The sequence below is a fragment of the Globicephala melas genome, chromosome 8, assembly GCF_963455315.2.
Source record: "Globicephala melas chromosome 8, mGloMel1.2, whole genome shotgun sequence".
In the NCBI taxonomy this organism is placed as follows: domain Eukaryota; kingdom Metazoa; phylum Chordata; class Mammalia; order Artiodactyla; family Delphinidae; genus Globicephala; species Globicephala melas.
Window position 1 is genome coordinate 45,507,361 of NC_083321.1, and position 18,531 is coordinate 45,525,891.

Sequence of the window (18,531 nt, forward strand, 5' to 3'; positions counted from 1 at the left end):
GGAGCTGCTGCAAGGCCCTGAGGGGGACACTCACACACACGCAAACAGAGTCCTGACACACAGGCAACAGACAAGCGCTACGTGTTCACGCACGTACACTTGCACGTGTACACACCCCAGTGACGTAGGCACTTATACATGCAGACGCTGTCGGACACGGGCCCACCCATTGCCTCTGACAACATCCAAATTTCCTGGGGGCAGCTCAGTTTAGCAGGTGGGGCTGGGGGTCCCTGCCATGACCCCATCACTTGAGCCTCACCAAAGGGAGGTGACCAGAAGTTATGTCTCTGCCCAGGGCCTTGGTATGGGAGGTGCCACGCTCAGCCCTAATAAGGGGCACACGTTCCCCCAAACCTCTGACTGTAGGAGGGAACCTACTACGAATGGGCCCATCACCCCAAACTATGGCGTGTCCATCTTTTCAGGCATTTGTCCATCATTCTTGCTTGCTGTGTGCTGATGCCTGTTCTGGCTATGCTGGACCCCAAGTGAAATAAGCCATTATCCAGACACACAAGGTTTGGTATCTAGTGTAATCAAAGCTGTGACGGGGCCTGTGGAAAGATGGGAGGAGATCCTAGTCCAGTTCTGAGGATCACAGAAGACTTCCCTGAGTGACTGACATTTATGCTGAATTCACGGATGCAAAGGTGCACGGAGGAGGGCAGCGAAGGCAGTTAAACCAGGTTGTGATGCGGTGTAAAAAGATCTCCCTAGTGAAGAACACACAGGGGAGAGTGAGAAGGGAGGGCAGCTCGCGGCCGCTGTGCTTGTTCAAATTTGAGAAGGCAGAGCGGCTGGATAGATGTGGAAGCCTCGGAGACAGGCCTGAGCTGGCATCTGTAGGACCTGGGGCCTGACTGGTGGGTGGATGCCTGGGACACCTGAAAATGTCCCCAGCCTCAGAGGCAACTGCCGGGAGACAGGGAGGGATGGCCAGGTGGAGCACGGATGCCCGGGCCCCGCCTCCCCAGGAGGCCACTGGCTGCTTGGGGGGAGCAGGGGGCACCCGTGGAGCGAGGGCACGGGCAGCCTTTCTGGGCTCTGGGAGGGGTTCTGTCCCACAGTGTCAGGCAGGAGACCTGCCCAAGTCACAGAGCCACCGTACCACTTGATGGACAGAGAGAAATGGAGTAGCCCCTCCCTGCTTTGCAGCTGAGGGGCCAGTAGTTTAGAAAGGTTAACTGACTGGCCCAAGGTCCCACGGTAGCATCTGACAGAGCCAGGTCTGCACCCAGGCTTGTGTGACTGCATCCCCGGCTCGTCCTCCCCGGCATCGTACTTCAACCGGGCCAGGGACCCATGACCTCTGCCTCCCCCTGGGCCTGGCCAGGCCACTTAGAGGCCACTCAAGGCCAGGACTCCACAGCCTCAGCCTCCTAGGGCTGGACCAGGACGAGAGTTCCATCTGTGCGTGGAATGAGCTGGGGTCCTCCACTGGGAGGACACACGGGCCCTCAGCTGACTCACAGCTCACACGCACGCCCTCCCCACATGGGCTGCCCACCCCACAGCTAGACCACCTGGGAAGCACGCATCCCGGGCTGGAAGTGAGGGTTCCTGCCTCCCTCCAAGAGGGGCACAGACCTAGCCCGCTTGTCCCCCACTGTCACACAGCTCAGCAAAGCTGGGCCTTCCAGGAAATGCAGCCCTGGCCAGAAGAAACAGAGTTTGGGGCTTAGAACCAGGATGCTTGTGTGATCCTGTGAGACCTGGTCCTGTCTGAGCCTCTGTCTCCTCATCTGAAATGTAAGGTTGGGCTCCTTTGTCCTAAAGCTCCAGCAGCTGTGATGGATTTTTGCTCTGCTGTACAGCCCCTGGCCCCCCTCCAGCCAAAGGGTTGGACGGCAGAGGCCTGGTCCCTGCAGAGGGCCCCCAACTCCGGCCTCAGCACGTCCACCTCCTCACTCCCCACAGGTCCCCTGAGGTCCGGCGTGGCCCCAGCCAGAGGAATGTGAGCCATTCCCGGCATCTCCTCCCCTGTGGCCAGCCGGAGAGGGGCTGGGGCCTCTGGGCCACTCTGACAGGAAATTAGCTGGGCCTGGCCTTCCCCACTACCAGCTGCTCCGCTGACCCTGACCCTGTGTTTTCCGAAACCTGATACTGCAAATTTCACAGCCTTTTCTAGGTTCCTGAGGAGGCCTGGCTGAGCTCCGTGTCTAACGGGCCTCCAGCCTACAAGCAGCCTGCCCTCCTGCCCTGGAGACTCCAGCTCCTGCTGTGACCCTAAGCCGGCCCTACCCTCTCCAGGCGAGTCATCTCCCATCTGTGTGTGTGAGAGCTTCTCTGACTGTCCTGAGTAACAGGCCCTCTGCCCCCGTGAACCACAGCAGTGACACAGGTGGGGAACGCGGGGAGGGGGAGGGCTCTCTGGAAAGAGGAATGGTCCTCAGCCTCTTGCCAGGGACTTGCTTTTTAACTTTGCTCTTTTGTAGAAGGATTCTGAAAGAAAACCAATAAAATGCACCGAAGCCATCAAAAAACAAAAGAGCAGAATCCGTGCGCAAAGCAGCTGCAACATGGAAAAAGGGCCAGAGACACGTAAGAGAGGATGTGGGAAGACCACTTAGGAGGCCGTTGTGGTCCAGGGAAGAAGGACAGTGGTTTGGATTCAGATGGGGCAGTGACGATGCAAAGTGCTGCACACAGTCCAAAGCGACTGAGGCAATAAGATGGGGCGAGATGTGCTCATCTGGCCACAGAGGCCCAGGGGGAGAGGTGTGTCAAAGGCCTCCAAGTTTCTGAGGGGCACGGCTGGCTGGTGCCTCTCACTGGGCGCTGGCCAGGGCTGCCGCCAGACGGGACAGGACGGTAAGTTTGGCCCCGGGCCTGTGGAGGCTGCCGTGCCTTTGGGATGGCCTCGTAGCCAGGAAGGGGCTGGAGGCGCACATCTGGGGGACAGAAAAGTAGGGACGGTCATCCAAGCCGAGGGCTAGAGCTCAGAGGAAGAGGGAAGAGAGGCAGCCTGTGGCTGCAGGGCACTGGGCGGAGGGCGGACCTGGCAGGAGGGGTGCCAGGGGTGCGGAGAGAAGCAGGGGAAGGCGGTGCCACACACGGAACGGAGAAGAGCGGTGGGAGAAGCCAGGAGTGCTCGGAGGGCTGGAGGGCTGGGGTGCTGCGGAGCCGGGGAGGGGCTGAGCGCTTGGCGTCCTGGAAGAAGCCAGCGACTTGACAGGGGCGTCTGAGTGGAGGGCGGAGGGCAGAAGCCAGACTCTGGTGGGCGGGCAGGTACATGAGAGGGGAGAAACGGAGACAGGCGAACGAGCAGCTCTCTGGAGGACGTTTACCGGGAATGGGAGGCAGCAGCTGGAGGGGACACGGGGTCAGAGGGGCTGCCTGTTCGCTTTTTAAGGCGAGGGAGACCTGAGCATGTTTCTATGTTGCTCAGGAGGATCCCGCTGAGATGCGCGGTTAGCAAACCTGAGAAAGCAGGGGTGACAAACAGAAGGATGGTTTGGGTCAGCAGGGGGCTCGCCTGGGCCGCTCTGCTTGTCTGCAGCTGGGCTGCGGGGGGCACGACCCACAGCCTCCAGCCCGGGGCGTCCTCACTGCCCGCCCAGCCGCACTGCGCCCCAGGGCCGCCGGGAGCAGCCCCAAGAGCCATCCTGGCCAGTTCTGGCCTGACAAGAACACCTTCTCTGGGATGCTGAGGTTAAGGAACACTGGAGTGGCTTCCAGCACTTCTGAGGGCAGCTCCCGAGGTACAGGGGGCATGCAGGGGTTCAGGGAAGGGAGGTCTCTGCCCCGTGCACTGGGCTGGCCGGGGCACTGCCCCTGATTGCTCCATGTGTCCGCCCCCCAGCCTTCGCTGGCCAAATGCACGCACCTTATGGACTCCATTTAACCCTAGCTGTGGAAGGCAGGGATTGGAGGCAGCCAGCCAGACGGTGCTGGGCGGTGGCAAGGGTGCTACATCTCCAGGGGAAGAGCCATGGGCTCCCAGGCCTACCGTGGACAAAGGCCTGTTGCCAGTGACAGGATGCCTGGACACCTGCTGGATGCTATCCCTATCCCTCCAGCTGGCCTGGCAATGCCACCTTGGCTGTTGTTTTGTAGGACAATCCCAGGCACCCCAGAGGGCAGTGGTCCTCAGAGCATGGTCCCTGGCTCCTGATCCAGGAGTTTCCAGCATCCCCTGGAAACTGGTTAGAAATGCAAACTCTCAGGCCCTACCATGGATCTACTGAATCAAAACCTCTGGGGGCTGGATCCAGCAGCCTGTGTTTCACAAGCCTGCCAGATGATTCTGAAGCACCACTGCCACAAGGGATCAAGCCATCTCTCTCTCCATTCACTGTCCATCCATTAACCTAAAATTCACACACCCATCAATCTAGAGTCATCATCTACCTGTCATTTCTCTATCCAATTTACTCATCCGGCCAGCTACCTATCATCCCTTTTAACATTCTGTCCAGCCGCCTCTGCCCATCTGTCTGGCCCAGTCTGACCTGATGGCTCACTGGCCTAAATAAAGACTCCTTTATTAATATGACATACACACCTGGTTATCAAGTCACTATTCTCACAGCCCATTTATACTAGAAAAGAGCATTTGCAGCTCTAGTACCTCCCCTTGCTGAGGAAGATGGACACAAACATTTCTTTCTGCATAAATCTTGAGGGTTATATCATATGTATTAAGTGAAATCAGTTCTACTTCCTGAACCCTGATTAGACCACAGCCTGGTTCTTGGGATTCCTCAACTAAGGCAACTGTGTTTCTATGTGCACTATATATATACATATATTCGTGTTTGTGGGATATATGTGTGTGTGTACACACACAAATACACAACTTGAGTAGCTTGGCAAAAATGTCTGCCCAAAGAGGTTGTCTGTGTTCGAGGTGACAGACTTAGCCAATCACATGGTGCCTTCCCCGGAGAGGGTGAATGTTAGATATTACTGAAAAGTCAGGTCCCTTCATGCTGCAGACTCCAACCTGAGCGACAATAAGCTTTTGTTCCATTAAGTTTCCTGTTAACTGAAGTTTTCCATCAAGCCTGCTGCTCGCCTCTGCTTTGGAGGAGTGGGACCCAGAGCAATGGTACAGCTCAGGAGCTGCGGGGACCTCGGGCACCCGCCACGTCCCCGTGTCATTACCCGAGACAAGGGTGGCGGGGGCCACACTGCAGTTCCTCCTCGTCCAGGCTGATCTGCATGACCACCTCCCCGGAAGCAGAGCCTGCAAACACCGGGCGGGACTGAGAACCAGGAACTGCTGTGTCCACCAAACCTTCACTCCAGCCTCGTCCTTCCTGAGCCATCAGCAGCTCTAGGTGACGTTCACTCCCTCCAGCTTCAGACATTTTCTTCGCCCCCTCGTCTGCTGCTCTCCCTCCGGCCCCACTGGACGCTCCATCCAGGTCTCTGTGGAGGTTGGTCTTCCCCTAAACCTCGAACACTGGCGTGGCCAAGAGGTCATGCCTCAAACCCTTTGCCTGTCTGCACTCTCCTTAGATGAGCTCATCGTCCCCTGGCTTTAAATGCCATCTACATGGCACAAGCCCCTCATCGGGACCCCAATTTAGAGCTCCTTCCTGAACCCCAGACTCTTAGATCCAACTGCATCTTAATATCCCCCCTTGAGCATCACTCTGCAATGCAATCTGAACTGTGATGTAACGCCTCTCCCTGCACCGCCTCCTGCCAAAAAGACAACTTACTTCTTCAGAAACAGGAGCTCCATCTTCGTAGTCACCCTGGCCAAAACTTTTAGGGTCATCCTTGACAGAATTTTCCTCTCTCTCTCACACCCACAGCCCATCCATCAGCAAATCCTGGTAACTGCCTTCAAAGCACATCCTGAACTGGACCACCTGTCACCGCCTTTGCCACTGCCGCCCCGGTCCACCTCCTGGATTTCTGCAGGAGCCTCCTAACTGCCTCCGTGCCTCCACCTCTAGCCCCTTCAGTCTGTTCTCAACACAGCAGCCAGATGGCCCTTTGAAAATATAAGAGCCTGTCGCTTCCGTGTTGAACATCCTCCAATGTCTTCCCCTCTTTCTTGGGGTAAAAGTTTAAATTGTAATGATGGCTTGTAAAACCCTTGGTGATCAGTCCCTCTGCTAATCTGACCTCACCTCCTACCTCTGTTCCCCTTGTTCACCCTGCATCAGCCACATGGGCCTCACTGATGCTCCTCAAACATGCAGAGGGGTCCCGCCTCCGGGCCACCGCACTTGCCATTCCTTTTTCCTAGAACACTCTTCTCCCAGATATCGTCAGGGCTCACCCCTCGCTTTGTTCAGATCTCCGCTCAAATACTCCCTGATCAGAGACATTCCCTGCGCATCCCCTGCCCCTCTCCACTCGCCGCCCACCTCCTCGCCCTGCGCTGCTGGCTCCACAGCATATAACCACCTCGCATGTAACTGCTTAGCGTCTGTCTCTCCCTTTAGAAAGCACACTAAGCAAGGGCAGTAGCTTATTGTTCACAGTCTATTTTTCGGCACATAGAAGCAAGGCTGAGGTGCGAACAGGCACATAACCAGTCACTTGATAAAAACCTGTGGAAGGAAGGAGCAAAGAGTAGCTGAGAGGACGACTGCTGGGCCATGAGGAGGAAAACCAAGCCAGCTGGGAGAGGAGTGAGTGAGGGCACCAAAGAGCAGAAGCGACCAGACCGAGAGCTGCTCAAGACACGAGAAGCCACAGTCCCAACCTTCGTGAGGCCCGGGCGCCAGTGAGGTTTGCAAGGCACCCAGGTCATAATCATCCCCTGCCCCTTTCCTGATGACATGTGGCGGGGGGCGGGTTGTTCCTTGCGACCGAAACAGCCTTGACTTCCAACCAGCCACCCATCCACCCCTACTACTAGCCTCCCAATCACCCAGACATCTCATAGTTCGTCTACAAATCAAACAGTCCATGGGCCCCTCCATCCCTATAAGCATCCGTCAGCCTAACGGCCACGAATCCACCCGTCAGCACATAACCAACGATCTCTTCACACATCAGCCTTTCAAAACACACATGGTAGAGCAGGGCCAGGTTATGAAAGGGTCTTGGGCACCAGGCTAAGGCAATCCAACTTTACTGCTAAATAGGGGGGAGCTATGGAAGCGGAAAGCTATGGAGATTTTGAGCAGAAAAGTTATATAATCAGGTCTGTATTTTAGAAAAATAATGCTGGCAGCAGTGAACAAGATGGACCAGAGGGGGTAGTCTTAAGGCAGGAAGATCAGCTGGGGTAATGCTGCAATATTCTGGATGATGAAATAGGGCAGAGGCATAGCCGCTAGAGAAAGGAAGAGTCAAGCTGCAGACGGGGAACGGCCCTGCAAGAAGGCCTGCCCAGATGGGGGACCATCTAAGAGGCCTTGGTTGGGCACCCACCAGAGGGACCCAGGCACCGTGCTTGCCCCCGCCCTCAAGTGGGGCTGTGCCTCCCACACATTTGGCCCAAGACATCCAGGAGAGGTAGTTCCCAGGATCCCAACCCAGAAGTGGTCCTTTCTGGGCCCATCTGCAGAACCCTCTGCCCTACAGCTCAAGCCGCTGACATCTGAGTACACAGTCACCCACCAGCTCTAGTCTCACACTTCAGTCCTGGTTGTGGAAAGCTGGGGCCTCTTCTCTGTTAATTTTCTCCAACTCCTCCGAGGCTGGGCCTCAGGCCCAGTGAAGTCACGGTCTGGGAGGCAGCCCTGGCTCCCTGCCGGCCCACGGAGGCTATATTTGGAGCAAGACAACTCCCTGCAGACACAGACTCGGGACCCACCCTGCAGCACTGCCCCAACCGATTTTACCGAGTTTACAGGAGTTTCCAAGCAGTGTGGGTGTCACTCACATCTTCACGTGTTTGTTCATTTACTCATTTGTTCACTCATTTATCCATTCCACAAATATTTATTGATCCCCTGGCACGATGCAGCAGGATGCATGGCGGCACGTACACGCATACATATGGGTACCTGCGTCTAAATAGGGAAGGCAGAACGTACTCTCGGTGCCCTCCCTCAGGGTTCAACAGCTCTGGTGACTCAGAATCAGGTGCATGCGCGTCATTCACCTGTGTGCATGTGCGCAGGCACGTGCTCTCTGCTCTCGGAGAGGCGGCTATTACTCAGCCGCATGGCGTCTGCGCATACCTGTGTGGATGTGTCTGTGTGTGCGGGCGGAGCTGAGGCTCCTGCCCCCAGGGGGTGAGGGAAGTAGTGGTGACTGACTCAGCTGCATACGTTGACTGAGCGCCCGCAGGCCAGCTACGACTTTGTGGCCTTGCTCACTTCCCAAGCCAAACAGCCAGTGCTGGGTGCAAATATTCTATACAGAGGAAGAGAAGGTCCTGAGCAGGAGAGACTGAGCAGCCTGGACGCAACCCCATTTGCCCCAGGGTGCCCCACCTGCCCCTCCACCGCAGGTACAGGGCCCCCCATCTGGAGGCTCGGAGGCCATGCCCCCCACTGACTCTCCAGCACCCTCACCCACCGGTCCCAGGTTGGCGCACATCGCGTACCAGTGGCCCAGAGGGGCGGGGCTGCCAGCCCAATCCACTCTCCCACCACACAAAAACCCTTCTGTTTCCACCACGATTGCATCTTTCTCCAACACCAGAGCCCAGTCGTGGCTTAGCAAGCGCGATCGGGAAGCTTTTCTGACCTCTGGGGCTCCAGACCCACTGCATGGGCTGCTGCCCTGCACCCCCATCTCCTCATCTGTGTCCCTCGCCCTATCTATGCCCGCTGTCTCTCCTTATCTGTCCCAGGGTCTATCTTTGTCTCTTCTCCAGGCAGACTGTCTGCAGCGGAGGCTTCACAAAAGCAGAGGTGCTGACAGGGAGGGGGTGTGGGGAGGACACTCCGTGTCCTTTCTTGAGCCTTATTGGGAAAAGCGAAGTTGCTGCTCAGGGCGCAGGCTGGAATTTCGCCCTGGATGACCTTGCTCAGTTTGCTGGGGCCTCCCCGGGGACTGCCGGGGTCAGGCCAGGCAGGAAACAGGCCCCTGCCTGTTGGCTGCTCCGCCTCCCTCCTCACCCACTCTCACCCCTAACGGCAGCCTCCAGCCAAGCGCCCCGCACAGGGCCGAGGGCTGCCCCCTTTCCGAGGCGCCTTCAGTAACAGGGCCCCGGGCTGTGTGCCTCGGGGGTCGGGGGAGGGGCGAGGCATGATCAACATGCCTCCGGGCGCCAGCAGGACCCTCCTTAGGCCCCCAAGAGAAAATCCCCAGGGGCTGAGCGGGAACGGGGGGCTCCCACCCTCGCCCCATGTGGCCCCCTGGCCGGCCTGAACCTGCCCACACACGCACGTGCTGGGAATGGCTGGGAGCGGCCCTGGAGTCCGGACACCTGGGTTTTGCCCCAGATCCCTCGTGACCTGTGTCCCCTTGGGCAACTAACTCTCAGAACCTCACCTTCCTCATCGGTAAAACAGGAAAGCAGCGCCAAGTTTCCGGGTTGTTGAGGATAAAATGAGCTGACGGCAGTGCTCGCTCCCGGTGGGGCCCGCGCGGGGCTTCCTCCACCCTGGGCGCCCCCACCCCCCCGCCCCCGCCAGACGCCTGGCCCGAGCCCGCGTGAGCCGCGGAGCAGAGCGCCTGGTCCAGGCGGGACCCGGGTCCGCGGCACACGCCTGCCCCCTGGCGGCTCCGCGGGTCCCCGCGCCCCGCACGAGGGCTTTTCCCCACAAAGCGGGGACTTTTCCCTGCCTCCGGGCCGGGGCCGCTCGAGAACCTGGGCTGCTCGAGGACCTGGTCCGGTGTCTCTGGGTGTGGGATTGTCTTTGCGGGGCGGGTTAGAGCGCAGGATTCTGTTCTCTTTGCATCCCTGTCCATTTTCCACACTGTGTGGGTGTTACCTTGTGATAAGAAAAAATCTTACAACATTACTGCTTTTTTAAAATCACATGGAGCCTGTCCAGCCAAGGGAATTCTGGGTTTTCTAGCGTCTCCATTGGCATGAAGTCTCCCAGGGTTGGCTGGAAGAAAGGAAACTAGGACTTGCGTCATTGGAGTTGATGGTCCACCCTCCGAGTATGCTGGGATTAACTTTCTTTAAGAAGAAAGGGAAACGTGTCCCCAACCTCAGGATAGGGTGGGGTAAAAGCCACCGATGAGAGGAGAGTTGTAGGGTGGGTCAATCAAGCGCTGATGGTGCCCAGGGGGACTGTATTGGGGACATATTTGAGACCAAGGATTTATTTCAGAAAGGGGCTATTAACAAGCCAACATTTACGAGGAGGCTGCCTGCCTTTCCCAAGCACTGGGCTTGCCTTTGGGAGAATTCATCAGAGCTGAAGCACCGGTGGGAGCCGTACCCCACTGGTGCTGAGGGGGAATCAGCAAGAACGCTGGGTGAGGCCCCAGAAGGTACTGTGGAGAACAGCTCTGGCCACCACAGAGAAAAGCTGAAGTGGCCACAAGGAAGACACAAGATCTCTGAGGGGAAAGCAGAGCCTGGGGTCCTTGGGGGTCTCCTGGGAGGCGGCCATCCCAGACCCTTGAGATCCACTTTGCAGCCTGCTGGGGTCCTCCAAGCAGCTGGTGTGACTGGGCAAGTGGGAGCCTGGCTGGGAGGAGCCTTCACTCTAGGCCCTCGCTTATTCACTCACAAGTGACACCTGCCCGTGGAAGTGTAGCCCCCGTGACTGACCTACCTCAGTCACCTGTGGGATTTCCTCAGAGCTTACCAGCCTGCTGGCAAAATCCCCATTAGGGGACCTGCCCCAGCCAAGATGGAAACCCCTCACCACAAGACTCTAAGGAAATGCACTGAGACAACACATCAGCAGGGAGTATGTCTCTGCGAAGTGGAGAAACCTGAGCCGGTTATGTATTCCCTCACCGATAAGGGACAGATGTGCCTCCACGTGTGACACCCTTAGAAGGACACATTCCCTCTGAGAACGCAGACTCTGAACCCAGCTCACCCAAGGTAACTCCGCAAGGTAGAACCATGAGTAGGACCCAGGTCTGCGTCACTCTGGAATCCAGGTTCTTTCCAACTCAGTACTTTTGAAAGCCAAGCACTGACCAGTTAGAATCTCAGGCTGTGAGGGCAGCCACTGTAGAAAGAAGCCATTCACACTGTCCCTTTATCTTACAGCTAATTGTGCTGTTAGGAGAACAGGGCCTTGGGACTTGGGGATGAAATCTACGTTTTTTGGATTCCCTGCATGTCCCTTGTGAACAATATTTCAGGCGCGAATGGCCTCCACATGGGAACAGAAAGCCCCGTCAGCGGCATGGGGCAGTGCATGGGGGGATGGGGCCTGGGCTCCGGAGGGGCTGCGGGACAGGTGAGCATGGAGGTGACTGCAGTCTCGGCACCCCTGAAACCAGCCTGTGGGCTTACAGTGCATCTTCCCAGGGGAACCAGCCCAGGATGGTCCTGGTTGACCCATAGGAGGGGTAGAGACTTTGAGAGCAGAGGAGAGAAGACATGGAAGATAGGACCCCAGGGAGGCTGCTTTCAGAGACCCACCGTGTGAGAGAGCGGCCAAGACGTTGCAGGAGAAAAACCCAGAGCTCACCTCCTCTCACAAGCACACCAAAATTACAACTATCTGCAGGATAACCATCGGTGAAAAAGACCAGAACCTACCAGAAAAGATCTTCTACAACTAAAGACATAAAAAAATGTTGCCAGAGCTGCTCCAAGTCTTTGCTCAAAACCCATCAACACCCACCTTTAGCAGGAGTGTCCCTGCTCACAGCCTACCAACGCCCCCCATACCCTTTAGCAGGAGTGAACATAAATCTTTAAAGGGTCCAGAGATGAGAAATGAAACTACTCACACAAAAAAGAAAAACCAGCAAAAGTGGATATTTAAGTTTATAATCTAAAAGCTCTCCTTATTTAATCCTACTTTTCCAGAATCTGGTTAAAAAAAAAAAAAAACCACGGTGTTAACTTATACCATACGTTCAATTTGCTCTATCTTCTGGGCTTCAACAAAGAAACACTGACGGCAAATTTAAAATGTGACTAGCTCCTAATTTACCGCTTCTGTAGAGCTTCTATGTTTTCAACCAATGTTCTCATTCTAGGCTTTTATTCTGTTAAGAATATATTTTAATGATATACTTAGTTGTGTTGTATCTGTCGAGGATTTTATTTTGGTGACATTTCAAAAGATTAGTTTTTAATCAGCCTTCTGGTAAAATCTACATTACTGAATAAGAAAAGCAGATTTTTAATGGCTTAAAAAAGAAGAAAAAAAAACCCAGATAGAACCAGCCGGGGCCAAGATGGCGATGAATCTGACCTCCAACAGACCCCAAGTCTCATTATACATTGATTTTACTACATTAGCATATTAAATAACACACCTACCAGCAGCCAAGACCAGCTATTAAGGACCAAAAAAGGATAAAAGGGGGATGGGACCCCCCTCCCTCAGAAAAAGCCCTGCCCCTTCCCCCCGCAGACTACTGCATATGCCGCCACATAGCAGGCCTTGCTCCTCCTCCCTTTGTCTTTACTCTTTAAAATTAAGTCCCTCCCGCCAGGTGGGAGAAGTTGATCTTAGTTCCGGCTTCTCCGTTCTCTGGCCACCGGGTGAGCCTATGCTATGTCAATTTCAGCTTTGGTTTTTATTATCGGCTGCTTGAACCCAAAACGAAAAAGAACTCTACCGCACCAAGACAGAGAGCCTCAGCTGGGCTAAAGGGCCCAAGTAGGGTCCATACGACTTAATTCGGTAACAGAAGGAACCAAAACGAGACAGGTTGGAGGGACAGACTCGCGATATAATCAAACCCTATGACCCCCGGGTGGGCGACCCTCAGACTGGAGAATAATTACAGTGCAGAGGTCCTCCCACAGGAGCGAGAGTTCTGAGCCCCACGTCAGGCCCCCAGCCCAGGCGGGGGTTCAGCACCATGAAGACGACCCCCAGAGCATTTGGCATGGAAGACCAGTGGGGCTTAACTGCAGGAGCCCCTCAGGACCGGGGGAAATAGACACTCCACTCTTAGAGGGCGCACACAAAGTCCCACGCACACCTGGGCAAAAGCAATAATTTGATAGGCGCCTGGGCCAGACCTACCTGCCGGTCTTGGAGCGTCTCCCGGAGAGGCAGGGGGCATGGCTGCGGCTCGCCCTGGGGACAAAGTCACTGGCAGCAGCCTTCCTCAGGAGCTACTTCTGCTGCGTGGACGCCGCTGCTGGCGGGCGCCATTTTTAAAGTCTTCCTCCAGCTCATTAGCCCAACAGCCTGCAGGTGCCGGCGCTGGGACGCCTCAGGCCAAGCAGCTAACTGGGCGAGGACACAGCCCCAGCCTTCTGCAGACAGGCTGCCTAAAGACTAAAGAGCCCACAGCTGCCTTTAGACGCAGCCCTAGACAACGCCCTGCCCACCAGAGGGCCAAACCCCAGCTCTACCCACCAGGGGGAAGAAAACTACAATTCCCCAACGGGGGCCTGGCTGGCCCTGTCCACTTGTCCACTCGTCTGTTCGTCCCGTTGCAGACGAACGCAACCTTCGGGACACCCTGAACCTCATACCCAGGTGTGTCAGGAACCACCCTCTGCCCAGCAACTGATCTAAAGCAAACTCCAGGATCCCTGAGCCCTGCAGCTAGACTCCAGGAACCAGCTCTGCCTGCCAGTAGTCCGGCACTAACCCCAGGCCCTGGCTTCACCTGCCAGTGGGTGGGCAGCAGACGCAGAGTCTTCGGGACCCTGACTCTGCCCACCAGTGAGCCAGCCCTAGCCCCGGGGCCCCCTAGGGATGAAGGAACAAGACAAAACCCCAGAAGAACTAAGTGGGGGTAGGCAATTTACCCGAAACAAAGAGTTCAGAGTAATGATCGTAAAGATGATCAAAGAACTCGGTGGAGAATGGATGCACAGAGCGGGAAATTAGAAGCTTTTAATAAAGCGTTAGAAAATATAAAGAACAACCAGAGATGAAGAATACAATAACTGAAATGAAAAATACACTAGAAGGAATCAATAGTAGACTCAGTGATACAGAGGAACAGATCAGTGAGCTGGAAGACAAGAGTAGTGGAAATCACTGCTACAGAACCAAAGAAGAATGAAAAGAAATGAGGACAGTGTAGGAGATCTCTAGGAAAACATCAAATGCACTAATATTCACATGATAGCGGTCCAAGAAGGAGAAGAGGAGAGAAAGGGCCTGAGAAAATATTTGAAGAGATAATAGCTGAAAACTTCCCTAACCTGGGAAAGGAAACAATCACCCAAGTCCAGGAGGCGCAGAGAGTCCCATACAGGATGAACCCAAAGAGGAACACACCAAGACACATTGTAATTTAGAGACCCATTGTGGGCTGCTGGTCAAAGCAGAGAGTGCTGGTTAAGGGGAAGAGGCTGGGTGATACGGGACAGGAAATGAGAGATTCAGATGGGGAAGAAGGGCAGGCTGCGGGGCTCAGGGCTGAACAGAATGGGGGTTGCTAGACAAAGCTTCCCTCTCCCACTCATCACGTCCCGCTGGCCCTCAACCGGGCCCTGAGGACTGCTGTTGAGGAGGTGGACGTAAACAGTGAGGAAGGCCTTCATTCCTGTGGGTGCACAGCCCTGAGAGTCAGTGTGCTGCATCTACGTGGTAGAGGTGGAAAAGGAATCTCAGGCTAACCCTGGATGGAATTTAGTGTCCACCACAGATTCACCCACTACCCAAGGCCAAAGACTCAGCAACCTCAGAAAGGTCAATGGAAGCTGAGCACACGACTAGGAGGGGTCAGGGCCACTCCTGAGTGGTGAAGCAGGGACACGCAACCAGCTGCGTGATGGGAGATAGAAAAAACTGAGATTAAAAACGTATGACATCAACTGTATTTAAAGGACCCAGCAGGGGGCAGGTGCTGTCATGAACCACATCCTGGAAGAGGGGCAGCTGTTCCTGGGTAGATTTGGCCCATCCCCTTCCAGGTCCTTCTGTGCAAAGTTGAGGGCTTTGGACCAGCTGACCCCTAGGGACTAGCCAGTCCAGCATTCTAGAGGCACTAGTTACAAAGAGCAAACTACAAATCTTGAGTGTAAAGCTGATATATTTTACTTAGGTAACCGCTGCCCATTTCCAGCGTCCCAGAAGGTTCACTTGTTTCCAGTCAATAACCACCCTTCCCACCCCCAGCTAACCATAATTCTGACTTCGAAATCCACAGATTAGCTCTGCCGGTTCTGGAAATTAATATAAATGGAATCAAACAGTATTTTCTCTGTGTTTGGCTTCTTTGCTCAACATAATGTCTGTGAGATTCATCCAAGTTGCTGCATCTCTCAGTGACACTCTTTTTAAATAAAGTATGGTCTCCTTGGTCTGAATATACCATATTCATTGATCTGTTCTCTGCTGATGAGCACTTTGGTTGTTGCTGGTTTGGGTCATCCTGAATGAAGCTGCTGTGAACCTCCTTGCAGGGCCTTCCTGTGGACACCTGCCTCATTTCCCTTGGGGGAGCCGCTGGCCCATAGGGTAGGTGTTGTCTTTAGCTTGAGTAGATATCACCATACGGCTTCCTAAAGTTGAGGGGTGACTTTTACAGGTCTCAAAATGAATATCAAAATAAGGCAGGAAGTAGAGGGAGAGCAAGAGGAAAGAAACAGATAGACCTTAAAGTATTCCCAAGACTGATTCTTTCAGTAAATGTTGAGCCCCTACTAGGAACTGGTAACAGCTGGGCCGCGCCTCTTCCCCACTTCCCGTGGCCTGGCGTCACCTGATCCCTGCTCCACTAGGGCAGCGATGCCTTGCTGGCACGACCCTGAAGGCACGACGGAGGCTCTGCCAAGTGTAACAGGCACCAGTGCTCCGTGAGGTACATCACCAGCCAGGCCGTAAATCTGAACACTCATCCCCCACCAGCTGCCGAATGGTTCCGACAGCCCCTCCCCGTGCTCAGCCACTCACATGAAGAGATCAAGGTCACGGCAGCTTTACATTTCACGCCCCAGCAACCTGCATCCCAGGGAGACTTTAAAGCATATCCAAAGCAATTCCCTTTGCACCTATGCTGAAAAGGCATTTACAACGTTCCTGAAGCACGACGCCCCGCACGGGGTGAGCCAAGGCTCCCGCCCTCTGCTCTCTGCCTGCTCACAGAGCACGCGGCCACTCTCCCCCCACATGCGCCCCAGTTACACCAAAGAGGTCACTCCTGCTGCTCCTCCTGGGGAAACCGTGACTCTAAGAGACTGTTGTGCTCCGAACCTCGATCTTGCCTTTCTGCAGAGAAGGTTTTCTCCACCTCAGCACTAGTCACATGTTAGGCCATGTTAAGTCTTTGTTACAGGGACCGTCCCGTGAATCGTAGGACGTTTAGTAGCATCTCTGGCCTCTACCCTGTAGATGCCAGTAACAAACCCAGGAGTGACAATTAAAATGTCTCCAGACACTGCCCCTCCAGATTTCTGCTTAGGGGGTTCAGGGAGTATCATCCCTGGTTGAGAACCACTGCAGTAGAGAAAGAAGTTAGGGACTTCCCTGGTGGTCCAGTGGTAAAGAATCTGCCTTCCAATGCAGGGGACACGGGTTTGACCCCTGGTCAGGGAACTGTGATCCCACATACTGCAGGGCAACTAAGCCCGCGTGCCACAACTACTGAGCTCGTGCGCCTCAACTAGAGAGCCTGTGTGCTGCAAACTACAGGGCCCACGCACCCTGGAGCCTGCGCACCACAACTAGAGAAGAGAAAAAACCCGCACGCTACAGCTAGAGAGAAGCCCGCGAGCCGCATCTAGCAAGGAGCCCGAGCATCACAACGAAGGTCCCGCGTGCTGCAACTAAGACCCGACGCAGAAAAAAAAAAAAGTTAAAAAAACACCAGCCAGTGTGTTCTCTCCTCTAGAAGGAAATGATCAGTTTTCCAAGACAATCACGCTGGACTGAGTGGGCCTGCTTAATCCACAAGAGGCGTTTTAATCTTGGCAACTGTGTAAAACCAAAACAAAAAAAACCACACGGTTTACTCTGGTAAAACTGAAAGAAAAACTAAGAGGCATAAAAAGAAAATTCGGGAAAGCAGAGGTAAGAGGATTTGGAGGGCACAGCAACAATGAGGGAGAAATCATCTTTGTAAATTCCCGTTTGTGAGCTGACACATCCACCACGGTTTCCCACATGAGTGACTCAAATGCCAAATTGGAGGCCAAAGCTAACTTCATGATAGCACTGGTTTGGGGGCTCCAAACTGCAAACCCAGTGTTTTCAGGAAGTGTCCCTAAATCCAAGTTCATCTCATTATATGAAAACATGCACACATACACACAACCTTACTCTCCTGTCCTGTCAAATCAGACAGTTGAAAATGTATGCTCTTCTGGTATTTTTTTATTTTCTTACTGATTCCATTTTACTAAAACAAACAAAAACCATACAAAACACTTTTAATATACCTTAGAAAATTAGCAAAAAAATTAAGTTCAGCATATTACATTGTACAACATTTAGGTAAGAATGTTTGAAAATTATAAATATTTTGTTCCTTCTCAACATAGCACGTCACAAAAATACATTTTAAAACTTTTTTCATGAATGATTCCTAGAAATGATCATATCCCTATTTATCAAGGAAAAGGTCTGATTAGGACAAGCATTCACGGACACCTGAAATGTTCTGTACAGTAACTACAAAAGTAAAACCAAGGGGTCTGCCGGCACTTGGACAGTTGAAACCATTTTAAATATTAGGAGGAATTCAGTTAGTATCAAGACATCATTCCAAATGGGATTTACTTAGTTCATCTCTGTGCTGTCCTTGACTCGTAAGTATCTATCTCAGCCAAAGCACTGTTTGAAAGACTTCTGCCTCCTTGAGATAGCGCCGCTGGGGCCAGGATGCCAACCGGTCATACTGCATGAACCTGCACAACCAGAGACACAGACGGCAACCGCTTAGTCAGAACGAGGGCCACGTGTGAGAGAAACGCCTTCTCCAGTAGAGCATCCGTGGTCACAGGCAGTCCACGTCAACTGCGGGCCACGGCGAGCAGGCTGGCCCATCTAGTTTAGGAACAAGCACTCGGAGGAGGAAGAACAACGGCCCGGCCCGCAGAGGTTCTGGTAGCCGGTGAGCTGAGCGCCGCTCGCTGCCAGCCACACGCCGCGGGTCGATGAGGACGCCACTGCGCTGTCCGAGCGCTGGCCCCACCGGCAATCTGAGGGAGCTAACGGGAACTTTCAGAAGCTGAAGTTTTCAGAGAAAGGGTAAATAAAGAGCTTGACGATGCTGACGTTTTTTTTCTTTTCAGGTAAGCCCTTCTTTACAGGCAGATCAGTAAGAAGGCTTCCTTAGTATACTGACCAGGAGGCACTGAAAGAAGAAGAGTTAGAAGCAGCAAAGCCAGGTCCTTTTGTCTTTAGCATAAAGCTTTCCAGTTATACTCAGAACCTACATAACTGACATGACTTCTGCTCACTCCGTGGCCTTCTTTCCTTTCCAGCTCTTCTCTCTCTCTTCAAGTTCTGCCTGGGTGAAAGCTGCAGGGCCCCAGTTAGTGATCAGGTGAGGGTTTTTTGAACCTAAGAGACAAACATGCATTAAACATAGGAAGTCTTATATTCTTCAATTAACATTATCATTTTTCCACAGACAAAGGAGTAACTTTTCTAC

The 18,531-nt window shown here is 54.0% G+C and overlaps 1 protein-coding gene and 1 long non-coding RNA gene across 2 annotated transcripts in view; both read right to left on the minus strand.

The window, feature by feature from the left end:
• The window catches only part of LOC132597680 (uncharacterized), a 50,447-nt gene extending 40,952 nt beyond the window's left edge, over window positions 1-9,495 (minus strand). The window contains exon 1 of the long non-coding RNA XR_009564898.1: window positions 9,361-9,495. This is a non-coding gene — a long non-coding RNA (uncharacterized lncRNA). The remainder of the gene's footprint in view (window positions 1-9,360) is intronic.
• Window positions 9,496-17,231: 7,736 nt separating this feature from the next.
• Window positions 17,232-18,531, minus strand: part of SWAP70 (switching B cell complex subunit SWAP70) — a 79,433-nt gene continuing 78,133 nt past the window's right edge. The window contains exon 12 of the mRNA XM_030831353.2: window positions 17,232-18,440. Within this exon, the coding sequence (XP_030687213.1) occupies window positions 18,334-18,440 (107 nt within the window). The 3' untranslated portion in view covers window positions 17,232-18,333. The remainder of the gene's footprint in view (window positions 18,441-18,531) is intronic.